Source organism: Mauremys mutica, chromosome 1 (genome assembly GCF_020497125.1).
Source record: "Mauremys mutica isolate MM-2020 ecotype Southern chromosome 1, ASM2049712v1, whole genome shotgun sequence".
NCBI classification, from domain to species: Eukaryota; Metazoa; Chordata; order Testudines; family Geoemydidae; genus Mauremys; species Mauremys mutica.
This window is the reverse complement of record NC_059072.1, coordinates 231,556,359-231,574,305: the sequence shown is the minus strand read 5'-3', so window position 1 is coordinate 231,574,305 and position 17,947 is coordinate 231,556,359. Positions and strand designations below refer to the sequence as shown.

General features: G+C 45.4%; 1 protein-coding gene across 3 annotated transcripts in view; it reads right to left on the bottom strand.

Annotated features, from left to right (window-relative positions):
• The window catches only part of ARHGAP6 (Rho GTPase activating protein 6), a 507,104-nt gene that overhangs the window by 88,728 nt on the left and 400,429 nt on the right, over nucleotides 1-17,947 (bottom strand). For all 3 annotated transcript variants that reach the window (XM_044985802.1, XM_044985939.1, XM_044985866.1), the window contains exon 2: nucleotides 13,774-13,933. In XM_044985802.1, the coding sequence (XP_044841737.1) occupies nucleotides 13,774-13,933 (160 nt within the window). The remainder of the gene's footprint in view (nucleotides 1-13,773; nucleotides 13,934-17,947) is intronic.

Below are 17,947 nucleotides of genomic sequence, written 5' to 3'. Positions count from 1 at the left end.
ACGATGCACTGTGCACCAGGGCACCTGACTGCAGGGGCTTCAGCAGCCTCAGAGCCCGGGAGCAGCCCCACACTCCCTGGGGGCAGGATCCGGGGGGGGGGGCAGGTGAAGAGGGTGCTAAGCCCCTGCCCCGGGGGCTACTGTGGAGCCTGCAGGTTCAGGGCTTGAACAAGCTGGAAATCGCTTTGCCCCCTGCCACTCCAGAGCTTAGCTGAGGGGCGGAGAGGCTTCCCCGTGCCAGCGCTGTGCGGGGCTTTGGCACATGCAGGGCTCAGCTCCTCCTGGCCAGTGCCCCAAGCCGGAGCGTCTTGGGCTTTCCTGGGGTGCCAGCCCAGCCAGAGGCAGTGGGGGAAGGAAGGAGCCTGCCAGCCAGACTGCTGGTGAGCTGATTGCTCCGACCAGAAGCTTGTTCTCCACACAGCTGTGGGAGTGGGACGCCCCCCGACCAGGGGGATATGGAGGAGCAACACGTAACCAGCTCGCAACCAGCGCAGGCCAGAATGCAACAGGGGGCGGGGCCAGTGATGAGCTGCCAAAATATTAACAAGAAGTTCCCTCCTCCTCACCCCACGAGGGGGTCATGGCCACCCCGACCCCCGAGACTCCTGCCCCATCCTACCCTCCACGTTCCTTGACGCCCCCCCGGGACCCCTGCCCCATCCACCCCCCTTCCCTGTCCCCTAACTGCCCCCCCCGCCACCCCATCCAACCCCTCCTCTCATTCCTGATTGCCCCCCAAGACCCCTGCCCCATCCAACCACCCCTTCTCCCTGTCCCCTGACTGCCCCCAGAATCCCTGCCTCTGACTGCACCCGTCACCCCATCCAACACCCCCTCCTTCCGGACTGCCTCCCCAGGACCCTTGCCTCCATTCAACCCCCCTGTTCCCTGCCCTCTGACCACCCCATCCCTATTCACCCCCCTACGATTCTCCAAACTCCCCTGCCCTCTTCCAACACCCCCTCCCTGCTCCCTGCCCCCTTACCACTCTGCCTGGAGCCGCTCGGCCGGGACCAGCACCGGCACCGCGGGGCCCGAGCCGGGCCGGGCTGGAGCCGCAACCACGGGGCTGGAGCCAGGCCGGGCCGGAGCCGCGGGGCCGGGACCAGCACCGGCGCTGCGGGGCAGCAGCTGGGACCAGCACCGGTGCCGCAGGGGCCAGGCCGGAGCTGCGGGGCCAAAGCTGGGGCCGCTCGGCTGGGGCCGGGACAGGACGGGGCTATGGGCGCTCGGCCAGGACTGGGAGCCACGGGGCCAGAGCTAGGGGCACTCGGCTGGGGCTGGGACGCTCGGCCGGGGGTGCCAGGCTGGAGGGAGCCGCTGAGCGGGCCGCACCTTCCCTCCTCCCCGCGCCCCAGCTTACCTGCCTGCCTGCTGCTTGTTTCAAGCTTCCTGCGAACATCTGATGCGCGGGAAGCAGGGGAGGGGGAGCAGAAGGAGGTGGAGCATTCAGGAGAGGAGGGGGAAGTGAGCTGGGGCCAGAGCTTTTGTTAAATAAAGTCCTGGAACAACCGGTTCCAAAAGGCCTTCTAAATTTAACAACCGGTTCCTGCGAACCGGTGCAAACCGGCTCCAGCTCACCACTGGGCGGGGCCCTGCTGACCAGCCTTGCACACCCACCCTATTGTCGGCCACAGGACCCCCCCACTCCCCACTGGTGGGCGGGTGGCTGGCGAACAGGGATCAGGCCAGCAGCAGGACTCACCGGTACTGATGTGAGCGAGGCAGAATATACGGGACAATTTGCCTGTTTTTAAGAAAAAGTCGGGATACCTGCAGGAGGGCTTAAAAAAGGGACTGTCCCTTGAAAAATGGGACATCTGGTCACTCTAGTTCCATATGTTTTACGGCCTTCTCTGACCTCCAAGGTTCACCAGCTGGGTATGGATGACTTTTGTCCTGGGCAGCAGATATCATAGGCTGAGGGAAGCTGTGCCTCCCCAAACAGCCTGGCATGGCTCCACTCATGCTCCATCCCCAGGCTCCCTCCTGCAGTTCCCAGTGCTCTGCCCTGGCCCAGGCTGGCTGGGGCCTGCTGCGGGGACTTGGGGAGGCTGATGCTGGGGCCAAGCTGCCCACCCAGCCCTCAGACCGTGCCCTGGCGCTCCAGGGCTGGGGGCGCTGCTGCTGTGCCATGACTCAATGACCTTTCAAGATCCCTTCCAGTTCTATGAGATAGGCATATCTCCATATAAAAAAATGGAAGAGGGGTAGCTCAGTGGTTTGCCTGCTAAACCCTAGGTTGAGAGTTCAATCCTTGAGGGGGCCATTTAGGGAACGGGGGTTAAAAAAATATTGTCTGAGGATTGGTCCTGCTTTGAGCAGTGGGTTGGACTAGATGATCTCCTGAGGTCCCTTCCAACCCTGATATTCTATTATTTGGGCACCCAGCCCTCCAGGGGTCACCCCAGCCACCTGCTGCTGGGGCCATGGAGGTGGGGCTCTGGGTTCCTGCCAGGGAGCAGGAAGAAGGGGCAGGGAGGGGAGAGACTGCAGGCAGGAGAAGAGGGGCCAGGGTCTAACCTCCCCCAGCAGCAGGTCTCCAGCCACCCATGACTTTTGGGCAACAGGAGGCCTATACACATCTAGAGGCTGATGTTACCTCAGTGGCTCTAGGGATGCGAGGACTATGAGCCCTTGTGTTAAGTTGCTATGGAAACCTGAGGATTTACCTAGCTACAGACTGAGCCACTTAGTGAACAAGTCTTTTCACTGACAACTGTGCATAAGGGTCCATGGGGAATTTCAGTTCGAGAACCAGTAAGGCAGTTGAAAGAGTACCAGTGTTTCTTGGATTGCAGCACCTGTCTGCAAATCGGAGGGGTGGTAGCCACATAAAGCAATCCTCTGTCATCAAAGACAAGGGTGCTTTCAGGGCTGATCACCCTGAAGATCAGGGAGAAAAGGTGCGGGTCACTCAGCCCCAGACTATGTTGAACTAATAAAGAGGGCAGGGGTTGTGGGCTACCACTTGAGAACTGCATCTCCCACCTTCTCTGTATGTATAAATATCCCCTGTCTGTGTGTTCCATTCTATGCATCCGAAGAAGTGAGCTGTAGCTCACGAAAGCTCATGCTAAAATAAATTTGTAAGTCTTTAAGGTGCCACAAGTACTCCTGTTCTTTTTACAAAAAATAAAAACACAGACAAAGCCAGACATCACAGGTAAGGAATGGATTCTCTGGCCCACAGGTCAGATGGCCCACTGGTGATCAAGGAAGAAAGGGCTAAGGAGGTAACTGTAATATTTGGAGTCCAAATACCACCTGAAATAGCAGGATCTTTGAATAACATTCCCATTCCCAATCCTAACCTCACTGGAATACGAGTTTCCTCTGTAACAGATCTATTTCCAACAAGTTATTACAAAACTAATTCTATGTGCTTTTCAAATAAACCTGATACTTTAAAAAAAAACCACAAACATTTTACTTAAGGGGTTGTATTTCCATACTGAATGGGACTCCCATAAACATCAATAAAACCATCACCCACCTTAAACCTCTCCCTTTCTGTGACGTTTACAAAAACCTTGACAAAAGTTAGGCCACTGGCTATTGTGCTAGTTGATATTGTTTTCTTGTACTCTCCCATCTGTGTGACTGTATCTATCTGTTGTCTCTTATATTTAGGTTGTAAAGTGTTTGGTGTTGGGACCATCTTTTCTGTAATTTATTTGTACAGTGCATAGCACAATGGGGCCTTCATCCATCATTGGGTCTCAATGTGCTACTGCAATACAAATAACAATCAAAAGAAAAAATTGCCTATAACAATATAAAGCTTTAAATTCATTTAGAGCATAGAAGAATAATGAGCGATCTGCTTATATTTTACTATCAACCTACAGATTTCTAGGACAAAGGCATTGTTCTGGACCTTCAGCAAGGTCATTTCAGCGATGTTGCTATGAAAGCACATGGTATTACCTGCACGTTCAGCTGCAAATTTAAAGCAACATCCACTCTCTAGGCATATATAAAAAGAGAACTTATTTTTCAGTCTCAATGCAATAATCATACGCTGCCTCAGACTGTCAAAACTAATCATAAATGAAACCAATATACAAAAAGCCATTAGTCTTTGTGTGCATCGTTGTTTTATTCTCAAGTGAGTTTTCAGCTTGTGAAATGTGCCAAATAGAACTGTAAAGCTTGGACAAAAGCAGTATAAATGTCTCCACACTAGCCTGCTCATACAGCTCAGTACCCACACAGAAGGGCCACCTTTACAAGTGACAAAGCCACATGCTCTTCATGCTCATTCAATTCTCAGCCTTTCTGCTGTGACTGTCACACAGCCAATGGTCCACCCTACCAGGGATGGGTTGAAATACTAGTCTGATGCTTACTGATCATGTCCCAGTGCTCTGTGGTGTGGAGGAGTGCAAGCCGTTTCATGCTGCTGAAGAGAGCTATGATAATAGTCACTTAAGCTGTCCCCTGGGAGATCAGGATGTGTCATCCCTTTTTGCAGCACTCCCTTGAGCATGCTGCAAATTCCTCTCTGCTCTTCAAAAGGAAGCTTCCCTCTGCTATTACCCTAACTTCCTCTGCACACAATTGTGGACACAACCTCTATTTCCTCCCTCTGGCACTCCACCCAACCCCTCACGTGAAAGAACTTCCAGATTCATCTAGTTTGCACAGTAATTTGAAGATGATGATTGGGAGAAGTCAGTCCTGGATGCCATCAAGACTCTAGATTCACAGAGTTTAAATAAGACAAGACCATTAAATTGTCTAATCTGACCACCTGGTTAACACAGGACATGAAATTTCACCAAGCCACCCCTGTGTTTGACTAAAGAATATCTTCCAGAAAGACATCCAGTTGACTTCAAAAGATGCAGACTCTACCAATTCCCTTGATAGTTTGTTCCAATGATTAATCACCATACTGTTACTGTTAAAAATGTGTGCCTTATTTCTAATTTTGAATTTATCTGGCTTCTGCTTCCTGCCATTGGTTCTTGCTTTTCCTGCTAGATTTAAAGAGTGCTTTATAGTATGTGGTATTATCTCTCTTCAGTGGTGACTGTAACCAAGCCACCTCTCAATCTTCCTTTATATAGGCTAAACAGACTGAGCTTTCCAAGTCTTTCACAGGAAGGCATTTTCTCCAGCCCTTGAATAATTGTTGTGGCTTTCTCTCTTGCACCTTCATTTTTTCAATATAGTTTTTAAAGGACACCAGAACAGTATGCAGTATTGGGGTTACCAATGCTGTATACAGAGGTAAAATCACCTCCCGCCTCCTATTCACTACTCCCCGGTTTCTACATCCAAGGATCGCATTCGCTTTTTTTGCTACAGCACTGGAAGCTCTTGTTGAATTGCTTGTCTGCTCTGACTCCTAAGCCTTTTCAGAGTCACAGCTTTCCAGGATATGTTTCCCCATTCTGTAGGTATGACTTGTGTTCCTTGTTCCGAGATGCATAACTTTGCACCTGGCTACATTAAAACGTATTTTATTTGAATAGACGCAGCTTATCAAGAGATCCAGATCACTCTATATCTCCTTCCATCTTTGTGTTGTTCACAAAGCAACAATGATTTTACATTTACTTCCAGATAGATACTGATTTACTTGATAAAAATACTGACTATTGATCCCTGCGGACCCCCACTAGAAACACCCACTAGAATCAACTATGATCTGCCCCTGACATCAACTTTTTGAGATCTGTCAGTTAGCAAGTTCTTAATTCATTTACCATGAGCTCTATAGATACTGTATAGTGCTAATATTTTAAATCAGAAAGTCAAACACCTTACAAAAGCAGACTCAGGACTTTTGGTGGTGCTGTAGCAGTAGGTACCGTAGATGGTACTTCCTTTGTGCGACTGGAAAAGTGGTCTTGAAAGGAGGAGCAAAAGAAATGTGTCCTGTTCATATTCCTTTAAATAAAGGTAAAGGAAGATGGTAACATGCTCAATTTTGGGCATTACAGCTAGTGGCACCAATTGAATGGTCTAACAGGACTGTCCAGAACTGCTTGAACCGGCTCTCGTGCTTTGCTTCTACTGTGAAGCCCCTTGCTCTGTGCTCTGCCTGGGGGCAGATACCTTGTTGGCAGAATCGTGGAATTCAAGGCCCCATTTCTATGCCACTGTTGACTTTTCAGACCACAAGCCAATAGTTGTATTAGTTCGTCTCCAGAATATTGGAGGGAACACTGTATGTGATGGAAAGTATGATACATGGTTTTTATTTTGCGGCACATACACACACAGAGGGTAGTTTTTGTCTCCCCAGATGCCTCTTTCATTTTGTAACATGAAATTTCAAAACTGACTACAGCTGGATTGTTATCATGGTAATATCACGATCTGCCTGATTGCACTGAGATGTTTACTGCGCTGTTATGTTGCCTATGTGATTATGGCATGCAGCCACATTACCAGTAAGAAATATAATTGAGCAATTTGGGGGCAGCCAAGGGACTTATTCATCTGACTCTGCACAAAATTCTGTGAAAACATCAACTAGTTTTCATACCACAGTATTGTTTGTAGACTCTACAAACAAAACACTTCCTATTTGTGATGTCATAGATTTAGTTTAGGGGAGAATCAATGGCATAGAGGAAAAAGTACAAGACAAAATATTTTTCATACTGGTCCATTTGCACAGGGCAATTTCTCCAAAAAAAAAGCCGGATTCAATGCCACTGAAGTCAATGGAAAGACTCTCACTGACTGCAATGGGCACTGGATCAGACCCAAAGACGCCAAGTTTATGCCTGGCCCTGAGTGGTACATAAGTGCATGTGGAGAGGGCATATGGGACCTTTCCTTCTTTATGCCCCTGGAAGGGGCAAAGCACAGTGAGGCAAAGGAAAGGGCAAAGTGGAATTGAAGAGCCATGCTTTTACCCTAGCAAACTGCAGCAGTAGAGATGGCTGGTCCCAGAAGGCAGTTGACACCTTACCCTCTTATATAATGGCACAGTGACTGCTCTTTCACAGAGCTTGGGGAGGGGCTGTTTCTGCTTCAGGTACAATGGATCCTGGAGCTCCCACTAGGACTCTCTAAGATGAAGTTGTGCCTTTGAGGCAAAATAGAGCCCAAGCAGTTTTCCAGAATTAAAGTCCCTGCACTGTTTCTTCCATTCCAAACCGTGTGTGTATAAAGTAGGAGTAGAAGATCACTAGAATAAAAAGTCCAGGCTAACTAGTTTGATCAATTGCTTCTTTACAGCTTGCTAGATCAAAGAAAGAAAGGGGTGGTGGGGGAGGAAAAACCACAAAAATAAAAATAAAAAACCCTAAGGCCTGAACCTAGTAGTCTCCACTTTGGCCCTTCCCCCAACTCAATATATTGCCATATATCATTAGTCTTCATTTAAGGCCTTCAGCTGGCATTCAATCCATGTGACAATGCACACATCCAAGCCAAATGGAATTCTTTATGTGATTTTCATGTGACTTTAAATCGTTTTACTAAAATTCAGCTACATGTAATTGTGACTATATGCAATTTTTGGTAGGACTCTCCCCAATTCTCCATGACTTTTCACAGAAAAATTCTGAGTGTTTCAATACATGAAACAATGAAACAAATGCACATCATTCAGATTTGCTAGTATGTACACAGTACAGTATTCCATTTTTCCAGGATTCTCTCAGCTGTGGTTTTTTCAGCAGCTGTATTTATGCAAGCTTCATTAGTTCCTAATTGTCCATATATTTCCTCCTTACTTATCTTGTTAAAGACCAATTACAAAAAGCATTTCAATAGCTTAGCCATTTGTGCTCAGATTACACATTGATGGGTGCTTTATAAATACGTTGATAGTTTTTAGAATTAGCATCAATTTCATCTTCTTAATGTATTCATGGGCTTGCTTTCTCTCCATTAATTATTACATGTTATCTCTATTGCTTTAGCTCTCAAATTCCCCTTTAAGTTTGGAGCCTCTTTGTGTCAGGACTACACAGTCACCACCCCCAAGGAATTTACCATCTACCATAACATACTCCAGTGTTTCCATTCCCACTGACATTTGTAAAAGTCCTTCTTATTCTCCTTAATCCACTTAGCTATCATTTAATCATGTTGCTGTCTTGATGTACTCTTTACTTTGCGAGCCTTAACCGTCTTTGTATATTCTTGGTTAGCTCCCTCTCTCTTCTCTATTTGCATGACAGGTTTGTTTGGTTTTTTTAACTTCACATTTGGCCAATCTCACATGAAACCACATTGGCTGCTTCTTGGTTTTTGCATTTTCCTTTTCACAGGAATTGTAGATTACTGTGCACCAAAGATGGTTACTTTAAGACTATTCAAGATATCTTTCACACTCATGCACTTTAAAGTGATTTTATGCTCGGCTTTCTCTCCCCCTCGTTCCCCCCACCCTTGCATCCCTTCTCCCTCATCATACAGGACATGGAAGGTCATTGCTCCCCACTGTGGCAATCAGACCATGGAGATCCTTCACTGCCCCCCACATCTCAGGTATCTGTAAGGCCCCAGATTAGGAAAACAGTTAAGCACATGTTCAAGCCCATCCCTATTCACCAAAGCACTTATGAACAGGTTTAACTTTTACCACGTTAAGTGCATTGCTGACTAGAGATGGTCTACTGCAGGCATAGTCAGTTATTTTTTGTCAAAAAGTCCAAATTTCTTGGCCAAGCTATAGTCAAGGTCCAGACTCCAGAGAAACATTTTTCACCCTGCAAGTGCCCCTGTTCAACAAACGCATTCAATGCTGTGCAATGTACCCAAGGCCTATTGCTTATATTTTTAGTGCATTAAACGAAAAATAAAATCAAACCACTACATAACCTCCAAAAAAGATATAATAAATTACCTCTGAGACTTTGAGAAAGCACATAGCTAAAATGTCAAATAGACGGAAATATTAGTATTAAAACACTTTCAGACAACTGTTTAAGCTTTGAATTTGTTTTGAGTTTACAAAGAGTATTAATTTTGATTCTGTCAAATAAAATTATTGTAGGCATATTACCCTCTACCCAGCTTAGGGTAACTATGTTTCAAGTTCCCCAATAAAGGACACTCTCGGCCGGGGGGGAGTTGGGGAGGAGGGGAAGAGCTGAATGGGAGAGTACAGTTCGGTGGGTGCTGGAGGGGATATTTGGGTGGTGCTGGAGGGGTGTGCATATACTGGGAGGGGTATTTGGGGGATGCAGGAGAGGTGTGTGTACTGGGAGGGGGCATTTGGGGGGTGCTGGCAGGGGTATGTGCAGCCTCACTCTTGAGGTAGGGGGCAGTGTTGCTCCCTGTCACAGTGGCAAAGCGGTTGGTGCAGCCCATCAGTCTGCACCTCTCAGCAGGCCTCTCCCCCTTCCCAGGGCAGGGAGCCAGAGCCTGGCTCTGTCACTCCTCTCAGACAGGCTCCGAGGCCCTGCGGCAGGGCAGGCAGACTGGCCAAGAGGCGCTTGGCATCTCTGCTTCCCTGATAGGCTGGGTGGCCCAGCTCCCCCATAACCCACCGATCACCCACCAACTTCCCACCACCCCAACAGCACCTGCTTGTTTGCCCACATGGCCCACTTGCCCCATGGGGATTACTCCTGATCGCATTCTGCACCAAAAAATTAAAAATTCTATGCCAAAAAATTAATAATTCTTCTCTCAATATTTTAAAATTCTGCAAATTTTATTTGTCCAATAAATGTGGAGGCTCCAGCATGGCAGTGGGGAGCACAGGCCATTGGCTGCACAGAGGTGGGAGACCACTTTGCAGCTCCCTCTGGGTCACAGACTCAGCAGTGAGGCTGCACCCAACCCTGACATAGTGCAAGGATCGGGCCTGACCCAGAATCACACAAGAGCCCTGTCCCTCTGTGCCAGGTGCACCAGGTGTGGGCAGGCAGACTCAGCCCGGCAGGATCCAAGTGTGGAGGGGCTTAGTGTGGGGGGATCCAGGTGTGGGTTGTGAGGGTTCTGTGTGGGGCAATCTGGCTGTCGGCAGCTCAGTAGGGGATCTGGGTGCAGGGAGGATCTGGATGCACAAGGGTTTTGGGGGGGCGGTTCTGAGTGCAATGGTAATTGGACTCTGCAGGGGAGTCCAGGTGAAGGTGGTTGGAGGTCAGCAGGAGAGGGGTGTGATGGGGATAGAGCTCGGCAGGGGGGTCTGGGGTGGGGGTTAGTGGGGAAGTCTAGATGCTGGGGCAGTGGGGTTCAGTGGGGATCCAGGTGCAGCTGGTTGGGGCTTGGTGAAGGGGCAGTGGGGCTCGGTGGGGGAGGTTCTGGGTGCAGGGGGTGAGGCTCAGCAGGAAGCTCTGGATACACAGGGGGTTGAGTGGATAGGCAGCAGCATCCCGTACAGTGATCCTTCCACCTGCAGCTGAGGAACGATGGGTGAAAGAAGTGGGGAGAGTTTGCAGAGCTTCCTGCAGCCCGGGGGAAAATCTGGGGGTGGGTCTGACACAGCCCTGGATGCTGTGCATGGGAAGAGGAAGTACCATCCTCTCCAGCCCAGCCAGGACCAGTACCCAAAACATACTGCTGGGGAGGGTCGCATGACTGCTCTTGTGGCTTCCCTTTGCTTCCCCATCAGAAAGTCATTTTTCTGTGGGGAAGCAAAGTAATCTGCAGGGGACATAAATTCTGCATATGTGCAGTAGTGCAGAATTCCTCCAGGAGTAGGCAATGCACCTGCACAAGCAGTTGCCCAGGGACACGGTGCCCTGCAGCCCGGCCCACCCATCGGCCCCATGGTGAGGGAGACCTGCGCTGGGGAAAGGGCATGGCGCAGCATGGCTCCAACCATGGCTTGGCATCAGCCCATTTGACCTTTGCAGTCGACTCAAAGGTGTCTGGTAATCTGGATTTGGTCCACGGTCCACCTATTGACTACTCTCTGATCTACTGAATCGGAGCCTAGGGAGGAGTCAGTTGAGACCTTGTCTCTCTGAAAGTGACATCATCTGAGCAATGACAGCAGCCCCTCACTCCAACCAGGAAATAGATGTGGGAAAGGCAAATCTGGTATAAAAAAAATTTTCCTTTTTTTTTTTTTTAAATATACTGGGGTGGAGAGGCAGGGACAAATAACTCAAGGACTTCACTCTCAGGCTGTGTTTTCACTGCAAAAAAATAGGTGCATTTTTACACTGCAATGACTAACTTGAGATAGCTATCTCAATGTAAAATCCCAATGGATACAAGGCGCAGGTAGTTTTTAACCTCAGTGTAACTAGTAGAGGTAAATGTCATATATACATGGACACTGGAGGGGAAAAAAAAACTATCTCAGAGGGCTGCTGTTTGAGGCACAGATTCTCCTGCCATGGTAATTTTTCATCCTGATGGTGGAACATTGTTTGTACAGGGAGGCAATGTGACCTAGAAGAATAAGCACTGAACTGGGATTTGGGAGACCTAGTCCTGGCTCTGCCAATACCCTGCTGGGCAACCATTCACTTCACCTCTCTATTCCTTAGTTTTCCACTCTGTAAAATGGGAATATTGATACTTGCCTCCCTTTGTAAAGCAGTTTGAGATCTACTACCAAACAGCAGCATACCATTTTCTATCTTTGCAATCATCATTTTTAAATCAATAAAGACTTTTCATAAATTCTCATACACACACACACACTTATATATACATACACTTATATGTAAGTATGTACTAATGAGTGTGTGTTTCTGTGTAAACATCAGCATAGAGACAGATAAAAGCTATTCCCTTGTGGATTCTCAACCTGCAGTGCCCAGAGTTCACGTTCTCCAATGCCTGGTATTACCAAGTTGGTTGGGTCTCCTCACCATCTGTAGACCTTACACAGGAGCACAGGAAATTGCAGCAGGGTGGGCGTGCAGAAGCTCTAGCAACTCCACGAGGTATCACTTCAGCTGCTCACAAGGCTGCCTGCACTTTCACAGCATTCCTTGCTGGTAATAGTGAGCTAGGAACAAGAGTACTATGCAGATGCTAATTTTCCAAACTGAAACATCTCAGAGTATTTGAATATTAATATATACTCCAAAGTCCAGGATGACATTTCCTGTCTCGGTTTATATTCTTTACCACTGGAACTGCAGACAGATAATATTGCAGTGTTGGTGGTATCATTTGAATGATCTGTAAAACTATATTCATATCCCTAAATCTTTTTCTGAGGAGGCAGGGGAGCTGTGGTGGTACTCAGAGATATGTCACTGTTTGGGTGCTCAATTTTAGACTCCTCAAATGGGCCTGATTTTCAGTTAGCAATAGGAACGCACCTTCAGGGAAATAAGGACAAACCGTGGAATTACAGACCAGTCAGTTTAACTTCTGTACTCGGAAAGATAATGGAGCAAATAATTAAGCAATCAATTTGCAAACATCTAGAAGATAATTAGGTGATAAATAACAGTCAGATGGATTTGTCAAGAACAAATCTTGTCAAACCAACCTGATAGTTTTCTTTGACAGGGTAACAAGCCTTGTGGATAGGGGGAAAGCAGTAGACGTAGTATATCTTGACTTTAGTAAAGTTTTTGATACTGTCTTGCATGACCTTCTCATAAACAAACTAGGGAAATACAAGCTAGATGGAGCTACTATAAGATGGGTGTAAAATTGGTTGGAACACTGTTCCAAAAGAGTAGTTATCAGTGGTTCACAGTCATGCTGGAAGGGCATAACGAGTGGGGTTCCAGAGGGATCAGTTCTAGGTCTGGTTCTGTTCAATATCTTCATCAGTGATTTATATAATGGCATAGAAAGTACACTTATAAAGTTTGCAGATGATACCAAGCTCAGAGGGGTTGCAAGTGCTTTGGAGGATAGGATTATAATTCAAAATTATCTGGACAAACTGGAGAAAAGGTCTGAAGTAAACAGGATGAAATTCAATAAAGACAAATACACAGTACTCCACTTAGAAAGGAACAATCAGTTGCACACATACAAAATGGGGAATGACTGCCTAGGAAGGAATACTGCAGAAAGGGATCTGGGGGTCATGGTGGATCACAAGCTAAATATGAGTCAAGAGTGTAACACTGTTGCAAAAAAAGCAAACAAAATTCTGGGATGTATTAGCAGGAGTGTTGTAAGCAAGACACAAGAAGTAATTCTTCTGCTCTACTCCACGCTGATTAGGCCTCAACTGGAGTATTGTGTCCAGTTCTGGGTACCACATTTCAGGAAAGATGTGGACAAATTGGAGAAAGTCCAAAGAAGAGCAAAAAAAATGATTAAAGGTCTAGAAAACATGACCTAGGAGGGAAGATTGAAAAAATTGGGTTTCTTTAGTCTGGAAAAGAGAAGAATGAGAGGGGACATAATAGTTTTCAAGTACATAAAAGGTTGTTACAAGGAGGAGGAAGAAAAATTGTTATTCTTAACCTCTGAGGATAGGACAAGAAGCAATGAGCTTAAAATACAGCAAGAGAGGTTTAAGTTGGATATTAGGAAAACTTCAGTATCTGAATCAGGTTACACAAACATCTGTCAGGGATGGTCTAGGTGATACTTAGTCCTGCCATGACTGGACTAGAAGACCTCTCAAGGTCCCTTCCAGTCTGATGATTCTACGATTCTGAAAACTAGGACCTTTTAAGGTCTCTCAGTTGGATACCTATAAACTGAGACACTCAAAATCACTAGTTACTTTGCAAATCTTGATAACTTACAACGAGGTTGTTATGATCAAGGAAAAATGTAATATATGATCATGCCAAGCAGCTACCAACATACTATATTTTTCTTCCCATGTTACTGTGACATGTAGTTTGTGGTTTACCAAACAGATGTTTAAACTTTCACCCTTCTAAATAGAAATAATTGATGGAGCCTTACCTTTGGGAATAGTAATCTGACAACCTAGGTCACAGTCCTGCTGCAACTGATAAAAAGCCACTTCCTGTAGTCGGGCACGCTCCAACTCCGAAAGGCTTTGAACAGGAACTGACTTCAGCCGAACACTGCGTCCTGACATGCTGTTCCACGTGAAGTCACCCTACAGGAAATCAAGTGGAAAAACATGAAGCATCATATGAACAGTTTAAACAAACATACCCTTCTCTTTTATTGGTAAGAAAAACAACACAGGACCCTTTCCTTAAAAATTCACTTCTTGGACAGTCCTGACCTTTGAAATGTCATCTTTGTTTTCCCAGAATCAATTAATCTGTGCAAAAAACGAGGGCTGTCAAACAATAAAAAAAATTAATTGTGATTAATCTCAATAACAATAGAATACCATTTATTTAAATATTTGTTGATGTTTTCTACATTTTCAAATATATTGATTTCAATTACAATACAGAATACAGAGTGTACACTGCTCAATTTACAGTATTTGCACTGTAAAAAAACAAAAGGAATAGTATTTCTCAATTCACCTAATACAAGTACTGTAGTGCAATCTCCTTATCATGAAAGTTGAACTTACAAATATAGAATTATGTACCAAAAAAACTGCATTCAAAAATAAAACCATGTAAAATTTAGAGCATGCAAGTCCATTTAGTCCTACTTCTTGTTCAGCCAATCGCTCAGACAAACAAGTTTGTTTACATTTGCAGGAGATAATGCTCTCCATTTCTTGTTTACAATGTCACCTGAAAGTGAGAACAGGTGTTCTCATGGCACTGTTGTAGTGGCATGGCATGAGATTTACGTGCCAGATGCACTAAAGATTCATATGTCCCTTCATGCTTCAGCCACCTTCCAAGAGGACATGCATCCATGCTGATGATGGGTTCTGCTCGATAACGATCCAAAGCCAGTGCAGACTGATGCATGTTCATTTTCATCATCTGAGTCAGATGCCACCAGCAGAAGGTTGATTTTCATTTTTGGAGGTTCGGGTTCTGTAGTTTCCGCATCGGATTGTTGTTCTTTTAAGACTTCTGAAAGCATGCTCCACACCTCGTTCCTCTCAGATTTTGGAAGGCACTTCAGATTCTTAAACCTTGGATCAAGCGGTGTAGCTATCTTTAGAAATCTCTTTAGAAATCTCTTCTTTGCGTTTTGTCAAATTTGCAGTGAAAGTATTCTTAAATGAACAACATGGGTTGGTCATCATCCGAGACTGCTATAACACAAAATGTACGGCAGAATGCAGGTAAAACAGAGCAGGGGACATACAATTCTCCCCCAAGGAGTTCAGTCACAAATTTAATTAACTTTTTTTTTTTAAACGAACGTCATCAGCATGCAAGCATGTCCTCTGGAATGGTGGCCGAAGCATGAAGGGGCATATGAATGTTTAGCATATTTGGCACATAAATACCTTGCAATGCTGGCTACAAAAACTGTCATGCAAATGCGTGGTTCTCACTTTCTGGTGACACTGTAAATAAGAAGAGGGCAGCATTATCTCCTGTAAATGGAAACAAAGTTGTTTGTCTTAGCGATTGGCTGAACAAGAAGTAGGACTGGATGGACTTGTAGGCTCTGAAGTTTTATATGTTTGTTTTTTAGTGCAGCTATGCAACAACTACAAAAATCTACATTTGTAAGTTGCACTTTCACAACAAAGAGACTGCACTACAGTATTTGTATGAGGTGAATTGAAAAATACTATTTCTTTTATCATTTTTACAGTGCAAATATTTGTAATAAAAATATACACTTTGATTTAAATTACAACAATACAATGTATACAAAAAATGTAGAAAATCAGCCAAATTATTTAATAAATTTCGATTGGTATTCTATTTTTTAACAGTGTGATTAAAACTGCGATTAATTGTGATTAATTTTTTTAATCACAATTACTTTGAGTTAATCGCGTGAGTTAACTGCGATTAATCGACAGCCCTACAAGAAACCCAAAACAAAACAAAAGCCCACCACATAATTTCTACCTGAAAATATTTACCTATTACGGTTGCAAAAACATTACGATTCCTAAAGAACCTGGGGGGTGTGGAGGAGGAGAGTAACTGATTTTCCCAAGTTTCGTTTCTTTGGGCATTTGACAGCACTTTTTGTATACTAAGTTTCATACTGTTTTTCCTGTATAATCAATTTAATATACAGAGAATTTACTGGACTTTTTACAATCCACAGTTTGTTTTCCATAAGTGCTGATCCCTTTATGTGGGTCTGAAGAGGTTGTACCAACAAAACAAACCTCTTCCCTACATATTCCCTCTCCTCCTCATGGTATGTCATGCCTAGGTTTATGCTGATTGAATGACAAGTTTCTAAACAGTCCTAATCAACATGTGTTAAAATAAATATAACTATACAACATGAAATGCTATATATTCAATAAATACCCACAGAGTTAGGAAATCTAATCAACAGATTTAGCTATTCTGTCTCCCAGCTTTGGTGATGAATCTAAAATATTTCATTATGATGAAGTAAGTAATTTTTTTTGTCAATCAGTAATAGTGAAATATACATATTTGCTTCAGGGTTAGCCATGAAATTCAAACTAAAATTTCACAATGGAAGCAAAGTCTAAGTGGACATTTTAGTGGCATTGGGGAAGAATTAATTCCTTTGGTTCTTGAACAAATTCTGACCAAATTAAAAACAATGGTCCAGTTGTTTGAGCTGAGACTAGATGATCACAAAAGTAATTTCTGGCTTTATAATCTCTAAATCTTGAACACACTAGTGCAACCAGGGACAGCTGCCAGTGAGCATGATGCCCACCCCAGTTGGCAGGGCTCGGGGTGGTACAGACATGCCAGGGGAGCTGCCCACTGCAGTTCCTGGTAGAACCCTGCAGCTCCACAGATATCAGCTTTATATCCGTGGATATCCACATCCACAGATATACATTTTGTATGCATGCAGGACTCTACTACTAATAATGAGAAGTACTGACCACTATCTTCTCAGACTTCATACAAGACTATCAAATATAACTGTCTACTAGGACCAACTTCTGCCTCTGCAGAGACAGATCTTGGCAGTAGAACAAGAGCAGGTCTGCTGTGCAAGGAGGGGAACAAGATTCTTGGGATTCACACTGTGTAAGGCACAGCTCTGTGAGTGCCTCCTGTGCTGCAGACCAGGGCCATGTAGGGGAGAGGCAATGGACAGGCCAGGAAAACTGCACATATCAACCTATTTTACTCCCATCCATATGGAGGGGCATACTTGAAGTGATCCAGCCACTGGGTGAACTGCCTCCTTGGAGAGGCACCACAGCCAGCTACTGTGGAAGATTCCTCTCCCCCTACCCTGAGCATCTTCCAAGGACTTAGCTCAGTTACTCGCTGTTGAATATGTATACCTTACACATACATATGCATGCACACTTTACTTAATTTGTTATAAAGTGTTTGTCTACATGGAGATGTTAGTGCACAGGAAGCTATGGTGTGAATTTAAAGCACACTAGCTACTCCATACTAATGCTCCAAGTGAACACTCTTCTACACACTGAAAGTGCCCTTAGGTGGTTTAGCTTAGCACATTTCCAAGGTGCGTTAAGCTAATGCACGCAAAAGGCACTCTTAGGGTATGTCTACACTTGCAGAGTTTTTGCGCTGAAAGCAAAGCGCTGGTTTGTGTACTCGCTTAATTTCTCAGGCGTCAGAGAGTGTCAACATTAGCAGCACTTCCATTGCCGATGAGAGCAGCACCCTAGGGCACCTATCCCACAGTGCAGCTCTCTCTATTTTGACAATGGGTCTTGTGGGAAGGGGGCGGGGGTGATCGCAGGGCATCCTGGGTCCCTGCACAGCCTTCTCTCCCCAAACACTGATCAGCTCCAGTAGCTTGGCATTGTTCCAAAGTTCCCAGGGCATTACAGGGGGGAAGGGTGGATGTCTGTTTACCTGGCATCAGAGCAGCAGAGCTGCTGGCCAGAGTGGTCACCTAGGCACTGTGGAATATCCCCCAAGGCTAAAAGCTGTGTGAAGAGGAAGAAAATATCTTCACTTGCACATCACCACTAAAGCATCACCAGTGTTGGTGCCACTAGACCTGAGTAAACCAAAGTTGTGACTGCAGGCCTGAGTAAACCAGAGGTCTTCCATGCTGTAAACTTTAACCAGCCTAA